At 37.6% G+C, this 25224-nt stretch overlaps 1 protein-coding gene across 5 annotated transcripts in view; it reads left to right on the top strand.

Annotated features, from left to right (window-relative positions):
• The first annotated feature begins 245 nt into the window (after positions 1-245).
• Positions 246-25224, top strand: part of Scn10a (sodium voltage-gated channel alpha subunit 10) — a 97759-nt gene continuing 72780 nt past the window's right edge. For all 5 annotated transcript variants that reach the window (XM_074059160.1, XM_074059159.1, XM_074059161.1 and 2 more), the window contains exons 1-3: positions 246-515; positions 2661-2788; positions 5444-5524. In XM_074059160.1, coding sequence (XP_073915261.1) covers positions 246-515; positions 2661-2788; positions 5444-5524 — 479 coding nt within the window. The remainder of the gene's footprint in view (positions 516-2660; positions 2789-5443; positions 5525-25224) is intronic.

Below are 25224 nucleotides of genomic sequence, written 5' to 3'. Positions count from 1 at the left end.
GAGCAAAGACACACCTGGATTAGGGTGCATAAACAGCCACTCTGACCCTCTGAGAATACTGGGGGTGCGGGTTGGGGGAGGGAGTTGGGTTCCTAGAGGAAACTGGGTAAGCTCAGGGTAAAGTGCATATATGAGGGTAGGGGATGCTATTCTGGCAATCGAAGGCCAATGGGCAAGCTGACACTTCTTTGTGGTTATGTTTACTCTCATAAGAATATAAATCCTTCCTGAAGAAGAATGAAAAGATGGAACTCCCCTTTGTGTCCCCGGAAACTACCAACTTCCGTCGGTTCACTCCAGAGTCACTGGTGGAAATTGAGAAGCAAATTGCTGCCCAACAGGCAGCAAAGAAAGTCAAAAAGACACATCAGAAGCAGAAGGACGAAGAAGAGAAGCCTCGGCCTCAGCTGGACTTGAAAGCCTGCAACCAGCTGCCCAAGTTCTATGGTGAGCTCCCAGCAGAACTGATCGGGGAGCCCCTGGAGGACCTAGACCCCTTCTACAGGACGCACCGGGTAAGAGTATTTACTCTCAGCTCCCTGGGGAGGAAGCCCAGGGAGTCCCCCTAAACCCTGGGTGATGTGACAGAATGCTAAAGACTTGGTTATGGAAAAATATACTTAATGTGCCTCTTTGTTGTTGTCTTTGAACATTTATGAAATTTATGATGGAAATTAAGTCCAGATCCTTAAAAACAAACGATTGCTGCAGGACTATCAGAGAAAGTGGGCTGTTCTTGTAGGTGAGCTCTGGCCTGGGGCCCCCAGAGGTGTTGGCCCTCTTTGCAGGTAGAGAACAGAGATCTCGAGGTTAAGGGAGCAGAAAAGGCCAAAGGGAACAAAAATCAGGATGATGTAAGCCAGGGATCTTGGAATCCCTGGAGTCTTCCAAACTCTCTTTGTGGGTTCATGAAGTTGAAATTATTTTGTAACAATACTTCAATGTCATCTGTCCTTTTCACTCACATTCTCCCAGGAGCATGCAGTGATGAACACAGAGGCTTTTGATGAGGAATGGTGTCAACCCTCGAAGAGGCACTAGGACACATGCCTGTGTGTCTCTGTGTTTTAAAATTCCCCAAATCTTACATACATACACATTAGTATGGCATATACATATTTATACACAGATACATATATGTAACGTGTGTATACTTATGTGACCAAATACCTGAGAAAATTAATTCAAAAAGAAGAAATGTTTATTTTGCCTCTTGGTTTCAGAGTTTTCAGTCCTTGGTTGCTGGCCTCATTGCTTTTGGCCTGGGTGAGACAGTACCTTATAGTGGAAACACATGGCAGAGGAAACATGCTCACCTCGTGGTGGCCAGGAAGCACAAAAAAAGAGACAGGGTCTAATGTTCCATATCTCCTTTGGGGCACACCCAGTGACCCAACTTCCTTGCTCTCAGCTTCATATCTTATAGGTACAAACTACCCCCAGTAGCACCACAAGCTGGCAACCAAACCTTTAACACATGGTCTCTGGGCAGCAAATAAGATCCAAGCCACAATAAATAGGTATATTATATATTACAGATATATATGCATATATGTACATGTGTGTACACATATGTAAAATTTCAATTGTGATATATGAACACACACATTTAGCATAAACATAAACAAGAACTCCTTAGAGTCCTCATTAATTTAGAGTAACCATTTTTTAAATCAAAATGTTTGAGGCTGGGTGCAGTGGCTCACACTCGTAATTCCAGCTGCTTGGAGGCGGAGATGGGGTATCATGGTTTGAGGACAGTCCAGAGAAAAAGTTATCAAGACTCCACCTCAACAAACAAACTGGGCATGGTGGTACATATCTGTAATTACAGCTATATGGAAGGGATAGGTAGGATGATCATGGTCAGAGGACAGTCCCAACAAAAGACCCTACCTAAAAAATAACTAAAAAGCAAAAAGGGTTGAGGGGCATGGCTCAAGTGGTAGAGCACCTGCCTTACAAATGTGAGGCCCTGAGTTCAAGTTCCAGTACCTAAAAACAAAAAACAAAATAACTGAGAACCCCTCTAAACAAGAGGTGCTCCATGATACCTGCTGTATATCTTAGATGTTCTGCATTCTGAAGCACAGTGAGTACTTGTTTGGGCGTTATGCAGTGTAGGAATCAACCATCTCAAATATGGTTAGAGAAAATTTTTAAAACATTGGAATATATTTCTCCCTCCCATCCCTTGCCAAGAGTCCATGTCCTCCTAAATATTCAGATGAATGATCCAGGAGAGGCCTTAGGAGCAGAGACCCAGGAATTGGAGCACAGAAGGAAGAACAAGAGACCAGGGATAGTCCTCCAGTCAGAAGCAGAATTAAATGCAACCTGAACACTACCTAGCTTCCAAAATCTTTCCTACCCCCCCCCAGCTTGATGCACCTCACCAGCCCTGGGGTCAGTCACCTGTCTGCTGAGCACTGTCAGCAGGCTCACCTCGGTTCACAGTCACCGCACATGGAGGGTGAGGCTATGGCTTTAGTCCAGGATCCTCTCCAATTCTCCACACCTCCCTTTGGCTGTCCGTGATGCATGGTTTCCAAAGCCCTTCTTGCCCACAAGCCTGAGATGACACCACACATGTTCACAGAATGGCTGTGCAAGATTCCTGGTTCTCATTGGACATCCACTTCTGTTTTGTTTTGTTCTAGACATTTATGGTGCTGAACAAAGGAAGGACCATTTCCCGGTTTAGTGCCACCCGGGCCTTGTGGCTATTCAGTCCCTTCAACCTGATCAGAAGAACAGCCGTCCAAGTGTCTGTCCACTCATATCCTTTGCACAGTTGCTTCTCCCTCATTTGGAATTGGGCCCCATCCCTGTTTAAGCTTCTTTAGAGCTTTCCCCCAGTTGAATCCTGAGATAAAGACGTCATTAAATGGAAACAAGACAGAGGAAAAGTTCCCAGTCCACAGGTGGGCCAGACTGACCAGGACACAGCTGTGAAAGAGTTTGAAAATGCCCTCTTTGTGACGGGAGTTTTTCTGATGTCCTGCTCACCCTCACCATTGTGTGTGGCCTGCTTTCCCCATGACATCTTGACCAGCAGAGAACTCCAAGGCTTTGTGGGTAGATAAGCCACGTATGCGTTGTTACACTGGCGTTGGCCATGCAAAGAGCTAAATCACCCAAAGGCACAGAGAGCAGACCATGACAGGCAGTGCGCAAATTGTCTCAGTGGGACCTCACTGGTTATGGGGCACTGCGAATGTCTCAGGCTACTCCCCATCTAGCAGCAGGTTAAAAATGTCAGCAGCCTGAAGTTCTTGCTCTAGGAAGAGAACAATTAGGGTCTCGCTGGTCACGTTCAGTATCACCTCAGAAGTTGCCTTCACTTCTGTTTAGTTTCATCTCCCTCAGGCCAAACTAGTAGTCAAAAGACTTGGTGGACTTGGCCTCCTCCAAGGATCTTCTTTGGTGACTCAGTTGCCTGGCATATGGGAGCCTCCTTTTCGGAGGCTTCGGTTAAAAGGAGCCCCCACTCAACCACTCCACCTCCTGCGGTATGGGACAGTTTGAGGGACTGCTGGACAGTTCTCCCTGAGCTAGGAAGCCTGGCCCAGAGCCAGATGCACACTCCATGTGAAACTTCACTGCTTGATTCAGGTGCACTCTATCTTCTCTTCACGCTCATTTTTATTGCTAGCCTGGGAATTACATACTCTAAATTGAACCTTGGATTTCCTGATTCTTCTGAAGAATACTTAATAACAGGCTCCCATTTGCCAAATACTTCCTAAGTGTCAACAGTGTCATAGGTATAGGTGCCTTAGAAATAGAGACTAGCAATCCCATTTTATAGATAATGAAAATCCACACTCAGAGGCATTTAATAAATTGTCCAAAGTCTCTGGCTAGTTAAAGAGGCCCAGCCTGTCTACTGCTTAGAGCAGTATCTGCAATGAGAAGGTAGGCAGCTAATGCAAATGAATCAGGGTAATTATTCTTTCAGTGTGTCATCTCTACTGGGGAGAGTTGTTGCTTTTTTAAAAATACATACACAGAAATTGCAAATAAAGAGAAATAGCAAATGTATAAACTCCTCTCTATGGATCCTGGTTGAATTACATCTAGATAAGTAAGAAATGACTGATTAGAAATAAAATCCCTCTAAAGAATCAAGTGATCAGTGAATATTCTTTTCATCTTGAGATCTGATGAGATAATTGCTCGGCGAAGTCAGAACTGGACAGAAAACCTGCCAAGGGGTCTCCTCCTCATGAAAGTCTGCAGTTACATACCTAAATTCCATCACTTTCACAACTCCAGCCCCAAAAAATATTCTTTATGGTATGGGATCCTTAGAATCTTATTATTAATACTACTCCAATATTTATAATCCCAATCAATTTTCTATGAAGGTTTTCATCAATATTTTTATACCTAAGATGCCATATAGCTTCTGAAAGAGTTTACAGAATTGGAGATAGGATTTTAATTTAATCCTTGGGTTAAATTTCCCCTTATGTGCATATATTTCTTAATTTAATTGTAATTCAACAGGAAAATGCTGTTAAATTAGTAGTATTTCCCCTTTCAAAAGAGATGTGTTCCTAAGTAACCATAAAACAAAGCACATTAAAGGCATTTACAGAAAACCAAAATGGATTTAAATACTTCTGCTCAAGATGGAATGATGAAAGAAGAGGGCCATCTTCTCTCTGCAGGTCAGATTTCCCCTCCGGTTTCTTTTTCCCTAGGAAAGACTGCTAGGGGCCCAGCTAGTCCTGAGGAAATGTCCTTGTGGGAGAAATTTGTCTTTGGATTCTCTCCTCCAACATTTATTCCCATCTCTCCACTCAGTTCCAGGCACCTTCTTTTTGAAGTCTCCTTCCCCTTCTGGGACTCCCCTGCCTAGTCTCTGCACAGCTTAATCCTGCTTGGAATTCTCTTCTAGAGGCAGCATTTCACTTCCCTGTAATATATCCACTGACTCCACATTGATACCCATTTCCTAGTGTGGCTGACCTCAGCTAGTGAGGAAAACGATCTGACTAAACTGATCCCCTCCCTGCGGAAGCCTGGGCCCCTTCACTCATCTCTTCACCTCTCTGTCTTTCAGACAGGCCACCTTGGATAGTGAAACAAAAGCCTTCCCTGTTGTCCAGGGTTGCTGTCTGACAGATCTGAGTTCTCATCTCAGCACCATGGTTAACTGGCTACATGACCCAGAAAAGTTCTTTAAGTTGTTATCCTGTTTGCTCAGATCCAACTGTAGGTGATAATAACCACCTGTGGGTTAGTGTTCTTAGAAATTCTGCAGGCAGAGCTCTCAGCCCAGGTTGTACACTTAGTACATGTCAGCAGTTATTATGTGACAGACTATAAATCTGATGTTAGCTGAGTTATGAAGTTACTCATTGAGCATCAAGGTGGCCCCAAATGCCATCATGGTGGCATGGTGACTGAGTGTTTCCTTAACACAGCCTTGCAGGTGGTTCACTGTATTTATTACCATCACTATTCTGGTCAATTGTGCGTTCATGACCCAAAATGAACTTCCAGAGAAACTTGAGTGAGTACATTTGCTATCACTATTGTGCCTTCTTCTGTTCTTGCCCTCTTCTCTTTCTTCCCTTGGTGGCCTTTAGCTTTTATTTATCTTGCCTTTGGGTAATGCTGAATTTTATGGTCTATTTGATTTTGTAATGATTAGGTTTCTTCTTCTGTGTACTTCATTTCATAAACACACATATGATTTTCAGCTTCAGGAAGGCGGGTATTGACTGGGTGTGATGATTCAGGTCTATAATCTCAGCACTCAGGCACTGAGGCAGGAAGATCTAGAATTCAAGTCCAGCCCAGGCTAAAAAGAAGGGGCTGAGCACTGGTGGCTCACACCTGTCATTCTCGCTATTTGGAAAGCTGAGACGGAGAAGATCAAAGTTCAAGTCCAGCCCAGGCAAAAAGTTTGTGAGACCCTATCTCAACAATAGCTGGGCACAGTGGTGCACCTGTCATCTCAGCTACATAGGAGACTGATGGCATCAGGCCAGCTCAGGGGAAAAGTCTGAGAGACCCCAATCTGAACGGAAGAAAAGCTAAGCATGGTGGTTCACACCTGTCATCCCAACTACTGTGGGAAGCCCGGAATAGACGTATCATGGTCCAGACCAGCACAGACAAAAAGCAGGACCCTATCTCCAAAATAAGCAGAGCAAAAGGACTGGAGGCATGGCTTAAGTGATAAGAGTGTTTGCCTACCAAAAGCAAAGCCCTGAGTTCAAAAAGCAGAAACAAAAGCAGAGGAAGAAAAAAAAGAAAGAAATTAGTACCTTTCAACCTTGTCTGCACATTGGAGGATTTTTTTAAATACAGGTGCCCAGAGGGTCTGATTTCATCAGACTGCGTGCCCTGGGCAGCTGAGGCCTCCCTGCTCCCTGCCAGCACACACACTCAATGATGCCCAGGGGAGGCCTACTCTGAAAGAGGCAGGAGCAAATCTGAGACAGAACTAAAGTAATTATCACAGCAGTACATGCCACGACAATGAAGATGTTCTATTTCTATTAATAAAATGAAGGAGAACAAGCATGTGGCTATCTTCATTGAGGCTGAAAAATCACCTAATAAATTTCAACTCCAGTTTTTATCTAAATGCCCTTATAAAAGTTGGGATTGAGTGGAGTTACTCCACTCTGATAATGGGCATTCATTCTTCAAAAAGTACCAACCACCATATTTAACTGTGAACATGGAAAGAGTTCTCTTTGAGACCAAAAGAAAAAGACAGAGATGTCTGCTTTCATCAGTTCAACTTTGCAAAGGTCCTAGTCAGTGTAGTAAAGCAAAGGAAAGAAATAAAATGTGCAAGAATAAGAAAAGCACTCAACATGTTATAATTTACAGATAATAATATTGTGAACACAACATATCCAAAGTAATCTAGAGATAAATTGTTAAAATTAATAAGATGGCATGGGGTAGCTGGGTATGAATTCATAAACACAAATCAATTATATAGCTATGCGTTAGCAATAAGCTGGACACAAGACAGGTTTTTAAAATACCATCTACACCGGCATTTAAAATATCACTATGTAGGAATAAGATTATCAATCCACAAGTAAGATTTCTACATGAAAAATTATAAAAGGCACTGAGTAAAATAAGTAAGAAAACCCAATAAATTGGAAAGAAATGTTACACTCTTGGAGTCAAAGTCTCAATATTATAAAAATTCCACAAATAACTAATTAACTGAGCATGATTCCTAATCAAAATCTCTTAAAAGTGACTCTAAAATTTACATGGGAATTCAATGAGCAAATTATAACCCAAGACACTTTTAAGGCAGAAAAACAAGATCAGAGAACTCACTGCACTAGCTGTCAAGGGTTACTGTAAAACTCTAATAATTCAGACAGTTTCCTTGGTGTGAGATCAGTCAGGTCACAAACAGACCAGCCCATATGCAGACATTCAATTTGTGTTAAAGGTGGCACCACAGAAGGTGAGGGAGGACATTCTTCTTCATGCTGAAGAATTAGGAGTCCCAATGGACTGCAATGACATCAAACGGCCAACTTTGTACCACTTTTTCAAAGGGAAAAAACCAAAGGAGGATGAACTTATGACCAGGTGAGGTAATGTTTTATCACATATGACACAAGCAACGCTACCATAGAGGAAAAGACTGATACATGTCAGTATATTAAAATTAAGAATTTCCATTTATGAGTGGACAGCTTTTAAGAGTATAAAGAAGAATGCTTACTGAGTAGAACATATTTGTGATAGCACATATCAAAATAGTGCTTCTATTCAGACTGCTGAACCCCACAAACCAACTGGAAAAATGGCAGAGCAATAAATTTTAAAGTGATCAAAAATTTGGACAGGCACTGCACAAAAGGAGATATCCAAATGGTCTATTAGCACATGGTTTTTCTTAATATTTTTTATCAAGGGATGCAAATTAAAATCACACTAAGAGATCAATATACACTTATCATATAAAGAGAAATTTAAACTGTAGCAATACCAATAATGGTGAAAGATATGGAGCAATGAAATGCCTATGCTGCTAGCGGGCAGTGGGTAGGTTTTGGGCAACCTCTTTGGCTAGCAGTGGACATTGTGGAGTAAAGGTGTGGACACATATACACCATGTTCCTCTAATTACCCTCTGAGGCACCTACACTCAATCAAAGTATGTACTTGTGGGCACCAAAATATAGCTACAAGGAACTGGAAGCAACCCAAATATCCATAAATCTTCAAATACATTAAATATTCATTATATTCTTATATATGATAACACACAGCAATGAAAGTGAATAAATAATAGCTCCATACAAGAAGAAGAATGAGTCTTAAAAACATAATATTGTACCAAAAAAGCTGGACACAGAGGAGTATCTAAATATGATTCCATTTATACAAAATTCAAAAACAAGCAAAATTATTTCATATGGGTCATCTTAGTCCTCTTTCTATTTCTATAACAAATTACCAGACACTGAGTAATTTATAAATCATAGATGTTTATTTAACTCACAGCTGGAGGCTGGGAAGTCTGAGCAAAGTGCCAGCATCTGTGCAGAAACTGAGACATCATTACATGGCAGACGGTGTCACATGGTGAGCCAGGACAAGTGCAGCAGCTCAGCTTTCTTCCTCTTCTACAAAAGCCACTAACGCTATCATAGGAATTAGCGTGACCTCATCTAATCCTAATCACCTCCCAAGGCCAAATTCCAAGCCTTAATATAGGAATTGAGGAATTAAGCCTACAAAACATGAATTTTGAGGGAATACCATCGCATACTTAGAAGGTAAAAAATTCAAATAAGGCAAGAAAACGCATCAAGCATTAGGAAAAGAAGACCCCCCCACACCCAAGAGGACAGAAGAGGGAGACTGCAATCGGGCAAGGGCTGTGAAGTGCTTGCAATGTTCCATTTTGTGTGACATGGGTGGTTGCTACACAAGTTTCTATGGACTGATTTGTGTCCCCCCTGCAAATTCATATGTTGAAACTCTACCCGCCCCCCCCCCCCCCCCCGCCGCCATGGTACTGTGTTGGAGGCAGAGCCATTAAGGGAGAGATTGAGGTCACCAGGGAAGAGCCTTTAACCAACAAAACTGCTCTTAGGAGAGAAAGAAATCCCAGAGTTCTCTCCCTGCCATGAGAGGACATGGAAGAAGACAGTCACCCACAAGCCAGGAAAGGGGCCTTCTCCAGCCCCTCGCTCTGCTGATTCCTCATTCTCAGACTTCAGCCTCCAGAACTGTGAGAAAACAAATTGCTATTTCAAGCCACACAACCTACCATATTTTGTTATGTCAACCAGAGCTGACTAATACACAAGCAATCAGTTTAAGACAGTGAATTGATGTCTCACATGCATTTTTGTTATGCATTTCATATACCCTAATAAAACATTTTAAAAACAAAATAATTTTTAAAAATAAGTGACTATTGCATGAAATGTAGAATACTGAAAAAATATCAATCAGAAGCTAGTAACTAGGCAGGGGAATTATAAAATAAAAAAACTCATATTTTGTATGGCTGAGATTATATAGCATGTAAAATTTCTACCCTGAAATTTTAATGCAAAGTACTTTTTTCCTCAAGATGAGTTATTTGGGAGTTATCTGGGGATGCTGGCTAAATGTGGAAGACAGCATGAACATGTTGTACTCCACTCTCTCAAAATGCCATAAAATGACAGCATGGGAATTGAACAGTATAAATATATAGGAACAAAGAGGGGAGGAAAGGAAACACAGAGGACCAAAGACGTCAAAACAATCTTGGAGCCCAAAGTGGGTGGAGGAGCAGCAATTCACCTGGCAGATCAAGGCAGTAGTGTTGGGCCAAGATGCCTGTGAAGCAGAGAAGGAGAAAACCAGGATGGGGTTTTTGCCCTCTGCAAGCTCCAGAGGCCCTGGAAATGTGGATGGGGTACAAGTAGCAAAAAAAAATAAAAATAAAAATGGGAGCAGCAGAGAGAAGAAAGAACATGGGAGCAGAGAGTATGCTCACTTATTGCTGCTTCTATAACAACAAGAAGTTCAAAAGTATGCTTTAGAGTTGACAAATCAAGGAAAGGAAAAACAATGATATTCATTAGTGCGAACATAAGCATGAGAGAGTTATTATTAAATTCAGTCAGATGGCAGATAAAACAGAGTGGAAAGAGAATTACCAAATGGATATAAGAGATATTCCTTCACGAAATTACATACTAAAGGCAATGTTTTAATTTTAATTATAAATTTATAATGTTAAGGTTATACTTATAAAGCTAACCAACAGAGGAAAATTACAAACTCTTGTAAATATCAGAATTGTACACAAAAATGAAGCATGTAAAATAATAAAATATTTTAAAGCTATCAAATACATAACAGTAATATAAGCAAATCTGTCATGTCAATAAACAAATGTATTTGACTAACCTATTTTAAAAATTTAAAAATACTATGGAGCAATATTCATTAAAAGATATTTTTCAAAGTGATGCAGAAAGACTGAAATAAAAGAATGGGCAGAGACAAAGGTAAAGGCAAACAGAAGGAAGGCAGGAGCCATGATCTTAGTATCAGAGAAATCAGAATTTAGGCCAAAAAGAATTCAACAGAACAAAATGACACTTTGTAAATAATAAATAATCTGTAACAGTAATTCATATCTTTGAAAAAGTAATGTGGCAACAATATAAATAAATTAAAATGAAGAGTATGAGAATAAATAGACAAAACATCATAGGAACAGGAAGGCCTAATTTCTTTCAGCCTGTAATAGGCCAAGTGTATTAAAAGTATGTAAAGATGGATGTGATGTAAGTAATGTAAATATGATATATCTGATACATTGCAAACAGTATTACCTGAAAATAGAGAATATATCTCCTTTTCAAGACCAAAAGATAAAATTGACCAAATGTTAAGCCACAGCAAGAACCTCAATAAGTTCCAAAAAAGTAGCAATAATAAATAATAAGACATCCTCTAATCAGACAGCAGCAAAATTAGAAAATAATAATAAAATCAGAAAAAAAACTGGGAATTCTTTCCACTTGATAATTTTAAAACCTCTCTTAAGGAACTCTTGTAAGAAAGTCAACTACAAACTAAAAGTATAGAATTCCTAGGGAAGAAAATATTTAAAACCAGATTAATTAGGATTTACAGCAAGTAAAAAATAATACTCAGAAGATAATTTAAAGCATTGAAGCCTAGAATATTTATAACAGCAAAAAAGGAAAAGAATTGTATAACTAGAAAAGAACCACATAGGAGAAGGCTACAATCTGCCATCTTGCCATCCCCTTCCAGCTAACATTTTATAATGTCTTATCCCTAGGTACATTATAATTTTGGTTGTTCTTTTGAATATTTGCTTTCATTGCTAAATACGTTAAAACAATTAATTTCTATATATTGACTTTGCATTCAGCAACCTTGCTAGAGCAAGTTTCATTTCTCTACAGATTATCTTAGGTTTCACCTGTAAATGGGGATGAACTTGTTTCTTCTTTTATGATTCTTATATCACTTGTTTGTTTTTCCTGCCTTCTTGAATTGCCCAAGAACTTCAGCACAATGCTGAATCAAAGATGTAATAATGAGTATGTTTTTTGTATCTCCTGATTTCAACAGTATGCTTTTAATGTTTCAATATCACAAAATCTATAGGATTCTCATAATTACTCTTTATCAAGTTATGGGCATTTCTTTCCATTTCTGGTTTGTTAAGATTTTCATCAATTTCTCTATTTATTAATGTTATCATATAGCCTTTACCTGTTAATATGGTAGGTTACATTAATGGATTTTAATCTATTCTTAATGGTTCCAGATGATCCTTTTTGCTAGATTCAGTTTTCCAGTATGTTTTTCATTGAATCTATTTTGAAAAATGAGGCTGACCTATAATTTGCCCATAAACTGTCCCTTTGGGTTGCTTCAACTACCTGTCTCATGTTCTTCCTTCTGTTTGGGCCTAAGGGGTTTCAAATTCTCACTTATTTTTGGAGAGCAATTCAGTCTTTATATCCTCTACAATCTTTCACAAGTGATCTAAGGATCCCTATTAGTTACTAGAAATCTTTTACTAACCTCTACATCATATGGCAGATTCAAAAGAAAAAACAATGTAATAATTTTATACAGAGACAAATAAAAATCTGAAATGTAAGATATTTCATGCAATTTTTGACCTTTTATGTTCTTGAAAGCAGTATGTGTGCTTCAAAGACTAATTTAGTTCACACTAGTCAACATGGAGTTGATGATAGTTTGGGCTAATGTATTTTATTGTCCTCTGAAAGTTGTACATTTATTAAACTTGCCTTTGCTGTTTTTACTACTGCATTGAATAATATTATAGTTCACAAAATGAATGAGTGATCATTCAAAAGTGGTTTGCTGAAATATAACAGTGATGACAAAAATAGAATATAAATCCTACAACATGAATTAAGGTCACAAATATAAACAATGAATTGACTCCCTCAAAAATACAAAGCATGACTCTGTCTTTCATGAGACAAATGACGAGCAGACGTGACTAAACTCAAAAGCTGACTTGAAATATAGAACTATATATACACACACATATGCATATATATATAACAGAAATCACGACAATGAATAATGATCATTGAATTTTTTCAGAACAATGATCATTTTGTCCTAGTACTCAGTTTATTGTCTGTTAGCATTTTTGTCAAATAATGATAACAAATTCCCATATTATTTTCCAATAAAGTTTATCAACCTCACTTTTAAACCAAATGACTATCTCTACTATGGGCACAAAATAAGGCTTTCCAGTACAAAATTGGTCAAATTTGATGTTAAAGGTTGAGAAAACACCAAAGCCTTAGTGTTCTCATTCATCTTCATATCATCAATCATCTACACCACTGATAAAATATGAAACCAGCTTCAATATCATTTGCAAGTATTGTGGAAAAGAAGAAAAAAATGATTGAAAAAAAAAGAAAAGTGATTGATAGAATTCCTTTATCAGAGCTATTGTATTCCTTAAAATATGACTAGTATTTAAAATCAATGACATTAAATGTGAACAAAGAGACATTTACCTTATTATTGAACAAAACTATGAATAAGTCACATCTTAGCTTATGTTTGTTATATATGAGAGAGCTCTACTTATTATGAAGCTAAGTTTAAAAGAAGAGATTTTCAGGCTTAACTAAAGATTAGTTTTAAAGTATGAAACAAACTTAAAAAGATAAGTTGACTTGTATAACAATATTTGTAGCAAGTGTCATTCACAATGGCCAAAAGGCTGGTGGAGTGGCTCAAGTGGAAAGACCGCCTGCCTACCAAGCCTCAGGCCCTGAGTTCAAACCTCAGTACTGCCAAAAAAAAAATTACCTGAATTCACAATGGCAAAAAGGTGGAAAAAATCTAAATATTCAGCAACAGATGAATGAGGAAATATCATGTAGTGTACACATAAACAATGGGCTACTATTCAGCATTAAAAATGAATGACGCTAGGTGCAGTGGTTCAAGTCTGTACTCCTAGCTTCTCAGGAGGCAGAGATCAGGAGGATCATGGTTCAGAGTCAGCCTGGGCAAAATGTTTGCAAATCCAACTATGAGGGAAACATAAATAGGAGGATAGCAGTCCAAACTAACTGGAGCATAAATGCAAGATCCTATCTCAAAAATAACCAAACCAGACTAGGTGCTGGTGGCTCACACTTGTAATCCTAGCTACTCAGGAGCCAGAGATCAGGAGGATCGAGGTTCAAAGCCAGTCCGGGCAAAATTACCCATTACAGAAAGGGCTGGCGGAGTGGCTCAAAGTGAAGGTCCTGCGTTCAAGCCCCAGGACAACAACAAAAAAAATGGGGGGTTGGGGCTGAGGGCATGCTCAAGTGGTAGAGTATCTGCCTAGCAAGCAAAGGTCTGAGTTTAAAACCCCACTACTGTCCAAAAAATGAATGAGATTGAGATTCTGATCCATGCCAAAACATACATGGACCTTGAAAAAACATTATGCTAAATAAAATAAGTCAAACACATAAATGTATGAGTTCACTTATATAAGGTACCTTATCTGAGGTACCTAGAGTAAGCAAATTCATGGAGACAAAAAGTACAGTGGGGTTCTCAGGGAGTTGGGAATGGTGAGTTCTCACTTAGTAGGTATAGTTCTGTTTGATAAGGTATTAAAGTAGGGCCAAGCCTAGAAGTATACATTTCTAACCCAAGCTATTCAGAAGGCAGAGGTAGGAGGATCATGGTCTCAATCCAGCCCCAGCAAAAGTGTGAGACCTTATCTGAAAAACAAATAAACCAAAAAATAAAAGTGAAAGGACTGGGGACATGGCTTAAGTGGTAGAGAAGCTCACTGTTCAATCCCCAATATTGCAAAAAAATCCAATTGTGCAGATGGATGATGGTGATGGTTCCACAACACTGTGAATGTCACAGACTGTACACTTAAAAATGGTTAAAGAAATAAATTTTATAGAATGCACACTTTACCAAAAACATAAGCCATGCTGAACTGAAATTGAAGACGCTCCAGTTGCATGGTCAGCAGGAGAAGGCAACGCTGTCTAAATGGAAGATGCTGTTTCCAAATGCCAGGACACACCATCTCACAAAGAGCAGATAGGGTCCATGAAGCTGGAAGGTCCTCATTCCAGTAAGAATTATGAAAACACACTGGCTGTGGCCACTTAACGTACATTTCCTCAGCCCACAGAGGCAGAGACGAAAAGAGGGGATTTGATATGCTTCCCACACTGAATCCTGGCTGGCAAACAAAATAGGCTTCCACATATTTTAAAAGTTATTATTTCCATGAGTAGAAATGTGTAGTTCAGTGATCCATTCAAGATTTTGAATTGTATGCATCTTGGTAGGGATTTCTAACAATTAAACATCAGGATATCTTACAACAGAACAGTAATGTAAATGGGTCAATGGATAAGAATTTGACTTTTTCTCAGCATCCAGTGATTTTCTTCATTCATCAGAAAAACACTTAGGGAAACATATATTGGGCATATTAAAAACCACAAACAAATTCTGCAACTGAACTCAAGAAGTAGCACCCAGAGCCAAAGAGAAGCCAGGCTTCCACAAGAGGCTGTCCCCAAGTTGAGACAGTCAAGCTGCCAGTGCTCAGCTGGGCTGAACAGGGCCCTTGTCTTCTGCAGAAACTCTGAAAATAGTCTTTAGCAAGATCTTTCTCCATAATTTCTGGGTCTGTTTTGGATCTGAAAAGCCAGAAATAGCCATCAAAGCTTCTCAATAACATATAATTCTGAATTAAGGTTTTCTGATTTAAAAAATGTAGAGGTGGGGGAAGCCCAGTAAGATACGGTCAATGCTGACAGCTCAAGTGTCTATGCAGCCAAATAGAGATTTCTTCATGAACAATTTCAAACATCACTTCTCCTCTCATCAATGGGAAAAAATATTACTGTTACTGACTTTTAAATTTGATTTTCACCTTTAAATTTAAATTTAATTTGTATTATAATTATTCAATGAAATTAATTATGCAAATTTATGGGATTTACTGTGGCATTTCATACATACATGTATCAGTTTTTTAATTTTTGAGTTAATTTTTGTTAGTATATATTCATTGCACAAAACAATGAGTTTCATTATGACATCCTGACACATGTATATAAGGCACTATGACCGTATTTACCCTTCCCCTTCACTACGCACACTTACCCCCTCCACCTCCCATTGGTCCCCTTCATATTCCTTACTAATCCCCCTTCTACTTTCATATCTTTTTTTAGGTTCTAGATAAGAGAAAATATGTGATGCTTCTCTTTCTGAGTCTGGCTTATTTCATTTAACATGATGTTATCCAGTTCCATCCATTTTCCTGCAAATGACATGATTTCATTTTCTTTTAAAAGCGACTTATTAGCATGTATTAATTGTACAGTGAGGGGTTTCATTGTGATATTTCTGTATATACATATAATGTACTTTGATCATATTCATCCCACCATATGCTTTCTAATCACTCTCCTCCAAACTCCAATGTTTTATTAACTTTCTTATAAAATTACTTAAATGGGTTTCATCATGTCCCTTTCATATGTGCATGCAATGTATTTCGATCATATTCTCCCTTCATCCTCTTTTTTCCCCTCTCACTTCCTCCAGTACCCCCTCCAAATACTGCCCATTATGTGTGAAAGCCCTCTTTTTTGTGTAGATTACACATATGAGAAAAAACATGCACTATTTGTCCTTCCGAGTTTGGCTTATTTCACTTAACAAGATGATCTCTAGTTCTATCCATTTTCCTGCAAATGACATCATTTCATTCTTTTTTTTACAGCTGAATGCCATTAAGTATATAAAAATATATTTTCTTTATCCACTCATCTGTCAAGGGCACCTTGGCTGATTGTATAACTTGATTATTGTGAATAGTGTTGAAATAAACGTGGGTGTGAGGTATTCTGAGTTATATTCCTTTGGGTAAATGCTCGAGTGGTATTTGAGGAACCTCTATAATGATTTCCGTAGTGGCTGGACTAATTCATAGTCCCACCAACAGTGCATATGTGACATTTGTTTCCTTGATGATAGATAGCCACTGTGATTGGGGTAAGATGGATGGCATCTCAATGTACTTTTGATTTGTATCTCCTTTACAGCTAAGGATTTTGAATACTTCATCTGCTTCTTGAACATGTGTGCTTCTTTGCAAAGTGTGTGTTCAATTCATTTATATGTATTGACTAAATTATTTGTTCTTTTGGTGCTTAATTATTTGAGCTCTCTATATAAACTGAAAATTAATCCTTGTCTGATGAATAACTGGCAAAGATTTTCTCCTCTTCTATAGGCTGTATCTTCATTCTCATCGTTTCCGTTGCTGTCCAGACTATTTTTAATTTGCTACATTCCTGTTTGTCCGTTTCTGCTATTATTTCCTGACCTATTGGATTCCTGTTCAGAAAGTCATTGCCTATGCCTAACTTGAAGTATTTTACCTATGTTTTTCTCTAGTAATTTCAAAGTTTCAAGTCTTACACTAAGGTCTTAGACCCGCTTTGAATTGATTTTTGTACAGTGTGAGAGAAAGGGATCTAGCTACAGTCTTCCACCTGTGAATATACAATTTTTCCCAGTGCCATTTGCTAAAGAGGCTGACTTTTTCTCCAATTTATGCTTTTTGATGCCTTTGTTCAGACTAAGAGGGCTGTACCTGCCTAGGCTTATTTCAGGGTCTTCTACTCTATTCCATTGATCTAAATGTCTATTTTTATACCAGGACCATGCTGTTTTTGTAATATGTCTATGTAGTATAATTTTAAGTCAGGTGATACCTCCAGCCTTGCCTTTTTGCTCAGGATTGCTTTGGATATTATGAGACTTTCGTGCTTACATATGAATTTTAGGGTACTTTTTTCTGTTTCTGTGAGGAATCTCACAGAAATTGGAATTCTGAGGGAGATTGCATTGAATTTGTAGGTTACTTTCAATAATACAGCCATTTTCACAATAATATTTCTGCTGATCAATGAACATTGGGAGGGCTTTCTACCTCTAGTGTCTTCTTCAGTTTCTTTCTTTAGTGCTTCATAATTTTCATTATAGAGGTCTTTCACATCTTTAGGTAGGCTCTACCCTGTATATTTTATTAGGGGTGCTATTGTGAATGGAATTGTTTACTTGGCTTCTTGCTCAGTGGATTTATTGTTTTTTGTATACAAAACTATTAATTTTATATGGTGATTTTATATTCTGCTAGTTTGCTGAAAGTGTTTATCATATCTAAGAGTTTTCTGGTGGAGTCTTTAGGATCTTTTAAGTACAAGATCATATTATCTGCAAATATGGGTAATCTGACTTCTTTCTTTTCTCTTAGTATTTCTTTTATTCCTTTGTCTTGCTTTATTGCTCTGGCTAAGAATTCAGGCACTGCATTGAATAAGAGTAAATAGAGTATATATCCTTATTTAATTGCTGACTTTAAATGAAATGCTTTCCGCTTTTCCCCACTCAGTATAATGTTGGCTATAGGTCTGTCACCTAAACCTTTTTTATGTTGAAGGATGAACATTCCAATCCTAGTTTCTTTGAGGGCTTTTATCATGAACTCATGTTGAATTTTATCAAAGGCTATATCTTCATCTATTGATATGATAGTGTGATTTTTGTCCTTGATTTTTGTATATGTGTTGTATTACATTTGTTTGTGTATGTTGACCCATCCTTGTATTTCTGGAATTAATCCAACTTGGTCATTTTATATTATCTCTTAATGTGTTAGGATTTTTGTGTCTATGTTCATCAAGAAGATTGGCCTATAGTTTTCTTTTTGTTGTGTCCTTAGCTGGCTTTGGTATTAAGATAATACTGGCTTTGTAGTATGAGTTTGAAAGTATTCCTTCCCATTATATTTTGTGAAATGATTTAAATGGCACTGGTGTTAGCTCTTCTTTAAAGGTCTGGTAGAATTCAGCAATGAATCTGTTCAGTCCTGGGCTTTTCTTTGTTTGGAGACTTCATTACTACTTCAATCTCATTCCTCATTATTGATCTTTTTAGGTTTTTAAATCTTCTTGGTTCAATTTTAGTTGGTCATGGGTATCTAGAAATTTATCCATTTCTTCTGGATTTTATAATCCATTGGAACATAAATTTTAAAAATTCCTAATAATACTGTGTGTTTCAATTGTATCTGTTGTAATATCCCTTTATTCGTTTCTCGTTTTATTAATTTTGGTCTTCTGTCTTTTGGTTAGTTCAGCTAAGGTTTGTCAATCATGATTATCACTTCAAAGAACCAGCTCTATGTCATCAATCTTTTGTATTCACTAATTTCAGCTCTAATCTTTGTTATTTCTTTCATTCTACTAATTTTGGGTTTGGCTTGTTCTTATTTTTCTAAAATCCTGAGGTGAATCATTAGGCTATTTGTTTCTGATTTTTAGTACAGACATTTAGAGCTATAGTCTTCCCTCTTAAAACTGCTTTAACTGTATTCCACAAGTCCTGGTGTATTGTGTTTTCATTTTCATTTGATTTTAGGAATTTTTAAATTTCCTTCCCCACACACCAATTTCTTCAATGACCCACTGGTTATTCAAAAGTGAAGTGTTCAGTCTCCATTTGTTTGTATAATTTCTGTAGCTTGTGTTATTGTTGATTTCTAGTTTTATTCCATTATTATCCAATAAAATATAAGGAAACTCAGTTTTCTTATAATTTTTCAGAGTTGCTTTATGTCCTGAAACATGATTTATTTTGAGAGATTTATGGGATGCTAAAAAGAATGTGTGTTCTGCAGATGTTGGATGTAATATGCTCTAGAAGCCTGTTACATTCATTTCATCTATAGTGTGGTTTAACTCTGTAGTGTAACTCTAAAGTTTCTTCACTGATTTCTTTTTTCTTTTTTTTTTTTGTCCAACTGGCCTATTGGTGAGAGTAGGGTACTGAGGTCACACACTATTATTTTCTTGGGACATATATCTATATCATTATGTCAACTAGTTTGTTTGTTTTCTTTTAAATGAGATTGAGTACACCCATTAGCATTTGGTGCATAAATATTTATATTTGTTATAACTTTTTGCTGGATCACTCCCTTTATGACTGTAAAGGAACTTTCTTTGTCTCTTCTAATTTTGGTTTTAAGTCTGCTTTGTCACATATGAATATAGTTATACCTGCTTGCTTTTGGATCCCATTTTCTTGAAATAACACTTTCCATACTTTTTCACTTTCAGTCTGTGTTTGCCAATAATGTATGTTTCTTGAAGGCAGCAAAGAGTTAGGTCTTGTTTTTGTTTTTAATTCAATCTACCAATCTATGCCTTTTACCTGGAGGATTGATATCTTTAACATTTAGAGTTATTACTGAAAGGTATGTCATAATTCTTGTCATTTTGTCACTTTGATAATGATTGATTCTTCCCTAATCCTCATTTGCTTATCTACTCTTCTAGTGAGATTTATTCTTCCTGCATTCTAATGGCTGTGTTTATCATCCTCTTTTGTGTGCCGGATTCTTTTATTTATCTTATTCAGTGCTGGCTTAGCGGTCATGAATTCATTTGGTTTGTGTTTATCTTAAATGCTCTTTATTTCTCTTCATATTATGATGGATAGCTTTGCTAGATATGATAATCTAGACTAGTGTTATTTTCTTTCAGGGCCATCAGTACATCATTCCACGATCTCTTGGAATTTAAGGTTTCTGTTGAGAAATCTGATAAGCATGAATTTTATGTGACTTGGTATTTTTCTATTGTAAATTTTGATATGCTTTCTTCATTCTGTACTTGTTGTGTTCACTATGATATGACATTAGGGATATTCTTTTCTGGCCATGTCTATTTGGGGCTCTAAAAGTCTCTGTACCTGGGTGTCCATATATTTCCCAAGACTTGGAAATATTCTGTTACTATTCTATTGAATATTTATTTATTAAAATTTTCTTTCTTTCTTTTTTTTTTTTGTTTGGCAGTACTGAAGATGGAACCCAGAGCCTTGTGAATGCTAGGCAAGAACTCCACCACTTCAACTATTCCCCCAACCCTTTCATTTGTATCTTATTTTCAGACAGGGTTTTGCCACTACTTTTGCCTGGTTTGGACTTGAATTTAAAATTCTCTTGTCTCTGCCATCAGAGTAGCTGGGATTATAGATGTGAATCACCATATCCTTCTTAAATATGTTTTCTATGTATTTTTTGAACCTGTTCTCCTTCTTACATGCTCATGACTCATAAGTTTTGTCTTTGATACTGTCCCAAAATTCTTGTGTGTTGTTTTTGTACTTTCTTGTTTTTTCTTTAGTACTGTCTGAATTTTCTAATTCATTTACCTTGTCTTCAAGTCCTGATATTCTGTCTTCCACTTGATCCATTCTATTGGCGATTCTTTCAACTGAGTTTTTAATCTGATTTATTGAGCTTTTCATTTCCATATTTTAATTAGATTTTTTCAGGCCCTCTTTATAGAATTCTTTCAAATACTGCATTATTTTCCTTATTTCATTCAGCTATTTATGTGTATATTCTTTTATTTCATTCAGAATGGATTGAAATCAAATCCATGTCCTCTTTGAATTTGTTAATCATTCTTATATTCATCTTTTTTAATTCTTAGTCTGAAATTTCATTTGCTTTGCTATTCCTAGAATCATTTACTATGGAATTATTAATTTTAAAAGGAGTTATCTTATTTTCTTTTTTTGTGTGTTTATGCATTAGGATTTGTGCATCTGGGGCCTTTAATCTTTTTTATTCTCTCAGTTAAAGTGTTCCCCAAGGGTTGGGGGAGACTAGGTCATGGTAGTGTTGAGAAGTTTCTCACAACTAGGTAGCTAAACACCAACCCAGTGTGCTCAAGGCACAACATCTGGTCTCCAGAATCATTCAGAGAGAAAACTAGCTGCAATAGCATCTATAGCAGATAGACAAAACAACTATGAAAGCACAGTAATAACCAATTGAAAACAAATGCCACCACAACTCCAATAACATTAAAGAAAAAAGAAATAAAAATGATACTGCATGAACTAAGAAGATATTGGTTAATAAAGATAGGGATGAAAAACTAAGACAAACACTAATCTAGCATATGTAAGGCCCTGGTTTCAATCCCCTGCACCACAAAAGAAAATACTAAGAAAAAAGAGAAAATAAAGGAAGAAAATTATATAGAAGTTGAAACAAGAATGAAAAAGAAAAGAGATTTTAAAAAATAACCAACTAAAGATAAAATAGAGAAGCAAACAACAACCAAAGAAACAAACAAAAAGTGAAAACATGAAATTTAAAAGGGAGAACAATGAGAAAGAAGAAGGAGAGAGACAGAGAGAGAAAATTGGTTTAATTAAAGAAAGAAAGAATAAAATGTGGATATGAGAAAGCAGAGGAGAGGCTTAAAATTTAAATATTATAATCTGGGTGAGGTGGGTTGTGATGCCTACAATCCCAGCCCTTGGGAGACTGAGGCAAGCCAGAGGCCAGCCTGTGTCCTACCACAAGAGCCTGTCTCTAAAACGAAAATGGGACAGGACAAAGCAAGACAGGGAAAACAGGCATTCAAAGGAGAAGAAATGAGTGGGAAATACAAAAGAAAAAGAGGAAGAATTAACTGTATTCAAAAATAGAATAAAGTATTATAGGTATTTAAACTAATTGGTCTGATCAAAAAAATCTCTAGAAAAACAAACAAAAAACAGAGCACCCAAAAAATGGAGGTAAAATTAAAAGAAAAAAAATTTTAAAAAGACAGGTTTCAAGTTCTCTAAGGAGGTCAGTTTTGTGAGCAGCATTGAAAGATCTCCACCTATGCTGACTAGCTGTACTTTCTGTGGCCACTTTGGCTATGGCCACTTGGTGAGAGCAAAGTCTGTGTGCTATTTGGCTTCCTCTGTTTTCTTTTGTGGTGTTTGCCTAGCAACCAGACAGTGTGGCTTGTGGGCAGAGCCCACTGTAGTTGCTCTTCACCGCTCTGCTCCTTAGGACCAGGTAGGGTGGACCAAAAACTCTCCACTGGCTGGTGCTAGTCTGGCACCTTCAAGTATCTAGTTGTAGGTCAGGAAAGTGCTCTGGGGATATAGAAATCCATGCTCCACCTTCAGAGTTTCTGACTTTCTGCATCCTTACTCCAGCAGTAATCACTTGCTACCATTTGTTATCCATCTTGTAGTTTTCATAACTTTCCTAATTGAAGTGGCCTCCACCTCCCCCGTCACTCTTAATTAACACTTTCCCACTGCATGGAACTCTCTGAATCTCTGACTCAAAATCTTTCTTCTATAGCTAGATCACCTCTGCAGATCCAGAACTTGCTGGGTCAGCAAGTTCTAGCTCTTGCTAGGAGTTCATGGGACAAGACAGTGCAGGGACTTGACTCCCAAAGCTGTGGACTCAGATAGGAGTCTCTCAAGGTGGCTTTCTGATAACTGCACCACAGCTGAATACTGGGAAGGAGAGAGATGTTTCCCAGGGCCCGTGTATTATGCAGACTCCAGGACCCCCGTGTGATTAGACTGTGATTCTGCTTGGGGCCAAGACTGGTATTTATTATATTTTCTGAATCTTTTCTTTCATTCACTTCTGTTCCCCCGTCTGCATGCTGAAGTGGCTTTTCTCGCCTCTGTTTTGTTTTTTTTTTAAATAGTGTTCTGTCTGTTCACTACTGAACCTTCAGTGCGTTCCTGCCACCACCCACCTCAAAGGGTGCTTGCTATCCAGATGTTCTGGCCCTATTTCCTGGAGAAGCTAGTGATCTGTGAGGCTAGTGAATATTCAAGAGTATTTAAACATTCTTGATTTTTACTTTTACTTAAGATATACATGTTCATTGTTTAAAAGATCATATAATTCTATAAGGATCTGAACAAAACCAGCAGGCAATTTCACGTTCCTTATCTTACTCTTAATCCTATTTTCCAGAGGAAACTACCTTCAGCTTCTTGCCTTTCTTCTAATACCTCCCTATCTCCAATGACACACTCACAGTACTACTTTTTTTTCATTTAGATGCTTTCCTCTTAGCGTTCTATGATAAAAAAACAATTGGGGACATACACACACTCATTTTCTTTCACCTTCAACTTCCCATATTATAATTTTTGGTTAGAGTATCCAAAAATATATACATTGTCTGGCTGCATGTGTGATTACATGGTAGAATTGATGTCTAGTGCAGTGTATTGGAATTGCACTTCCTTTTTGCACAGTTTTTGCCTTCTGTGGAATTAATAATGACTTCATTTCTTCATTTGCTCAGTTTTCTATATTTTCATCCCTCTTTTGTTCCAAAACTCTTCTCTCCAGAGGTTAACGCCTTGCTTCAATGTATTTAAACATGCTATATTATCCATCAATTTCAATTTTTCTTGAGGAAATCACTTCTGGAATCCTTCATTCCTGCCTTAACCTGACCAACATGTTCCCAGGCTAACGCAAACTATTTTTTGGAGATTTTTCCTTCTCTATCCTTTTTGGATTCCTTTTGCCTCCCCAAACCTGGATTCCATATCCCTCTCTTTATTGATTACTCCCTTATTTGTGTGGAACAGATTATCTAGTGATTTTCATAGATAGGTAGCTAGGAAATTTATTTCCCGAGACTTTTCCTACCTGTAATTATGCCACAGTTTGGATGGTAAAGAAATTCTATTTTTAAAAAGTATTTTCCTCAAAATTTTGAAGGCATTGCTTATGGTCTTCCAGTTTCCAAAATTACTTCTGAGACAATCTGGTCATGTTTTGATCCTCAGTCCTTTGTATGTGACTGTTTTGGTCTTTGCTCTCAAAAACAAAGTGGTGCCCTTTATGCACAGCGCTCTGAAGCTTTGCCATGTTGGGCTGGATGTGAGCTTTTTGTATTCATATTTCTAAATATTTGTGGGTGTTCTTCATACTAACATCCTGCAGTTTGGGGAAATTTTCTTGACTTACTTCTTTAATACTTTCCTCCCATCTTTCTTTCTAGACCTCGTATTAGTCCTATATACTAGTCTGATCCTCTAATTTTCTTACTTTCTCAACCACTCCTTATCTATTTCTGCTTTTCATTCCTTTTTCTGGGATTTCTAAAATTTTTACTTCTGGCCTTCTACTAATGTTTCATTTTTGCTATCATGCTCTTTTTTCCAAAGATTCTGTTTTATTTTTATTCTTGTTTTTAAGAAATGTTTATCTTACTTCTTAACTCTCTAAACATATCAATAATGGCTCTCTGTTACTTTTATTCTACCCTGCTCTATCTCTTTTTCTCCCTCCCTCCCCCGTTTGGTTGCTTTGTTTTTGTTTTTGTTGTAATCTTTTTTTCTTGCAGCACTGGGATTTGAACTCAGGGCCTTGTGCTTGCTAGGCAGGTGCTCTACCATCTGAGCCATACCTCTGGCCAGTTGCTTTGATATTTTGGTGTTAGAAGCACTTCTTAAATACCTGGTGCTCCTTGGCTGGCTATTCTTATTAAAAGTGCAGCATCTAAACCAGTTGCTGGTGGCTCACAACTGTAATCCTAGCTACTGGAGAGGCTGAGATCAGGAGAATCATGATTAGAAGCCTACCAGGGCAAATAGCTTGTGAGACGCCCCCCTTCCAAAATAACCAGAGCAAAATGGACTGGAGGTGTGACTCAAGAGGTAGTACACCTGCTTTGCAAGCACAAAGCCCCGAGTTCAAGCCCAGGTCTCACCAAAACTAATTTTTTTAAGGTGCAGTATCTGGGCATGGAGCTACATGCCTGTAAT

The sequence above is a fragment of the Castor canadensis genome, chromosome 17, assembly GCF_047511655.1.
Source record: "Castor canadensis chromosome 17, mCasCan1.hap1v2, whole genome shotgun sequence".
NCBI lineage: Eukaryota > Metazoa > Chordata > Mammalia > Rodentia > Castoridae > Castor > Castor canadensis.
Note: the sequence above shows the minus strand (reverse complement) of the source record. Positions and strands in the feature narration are given on the sequence as shown.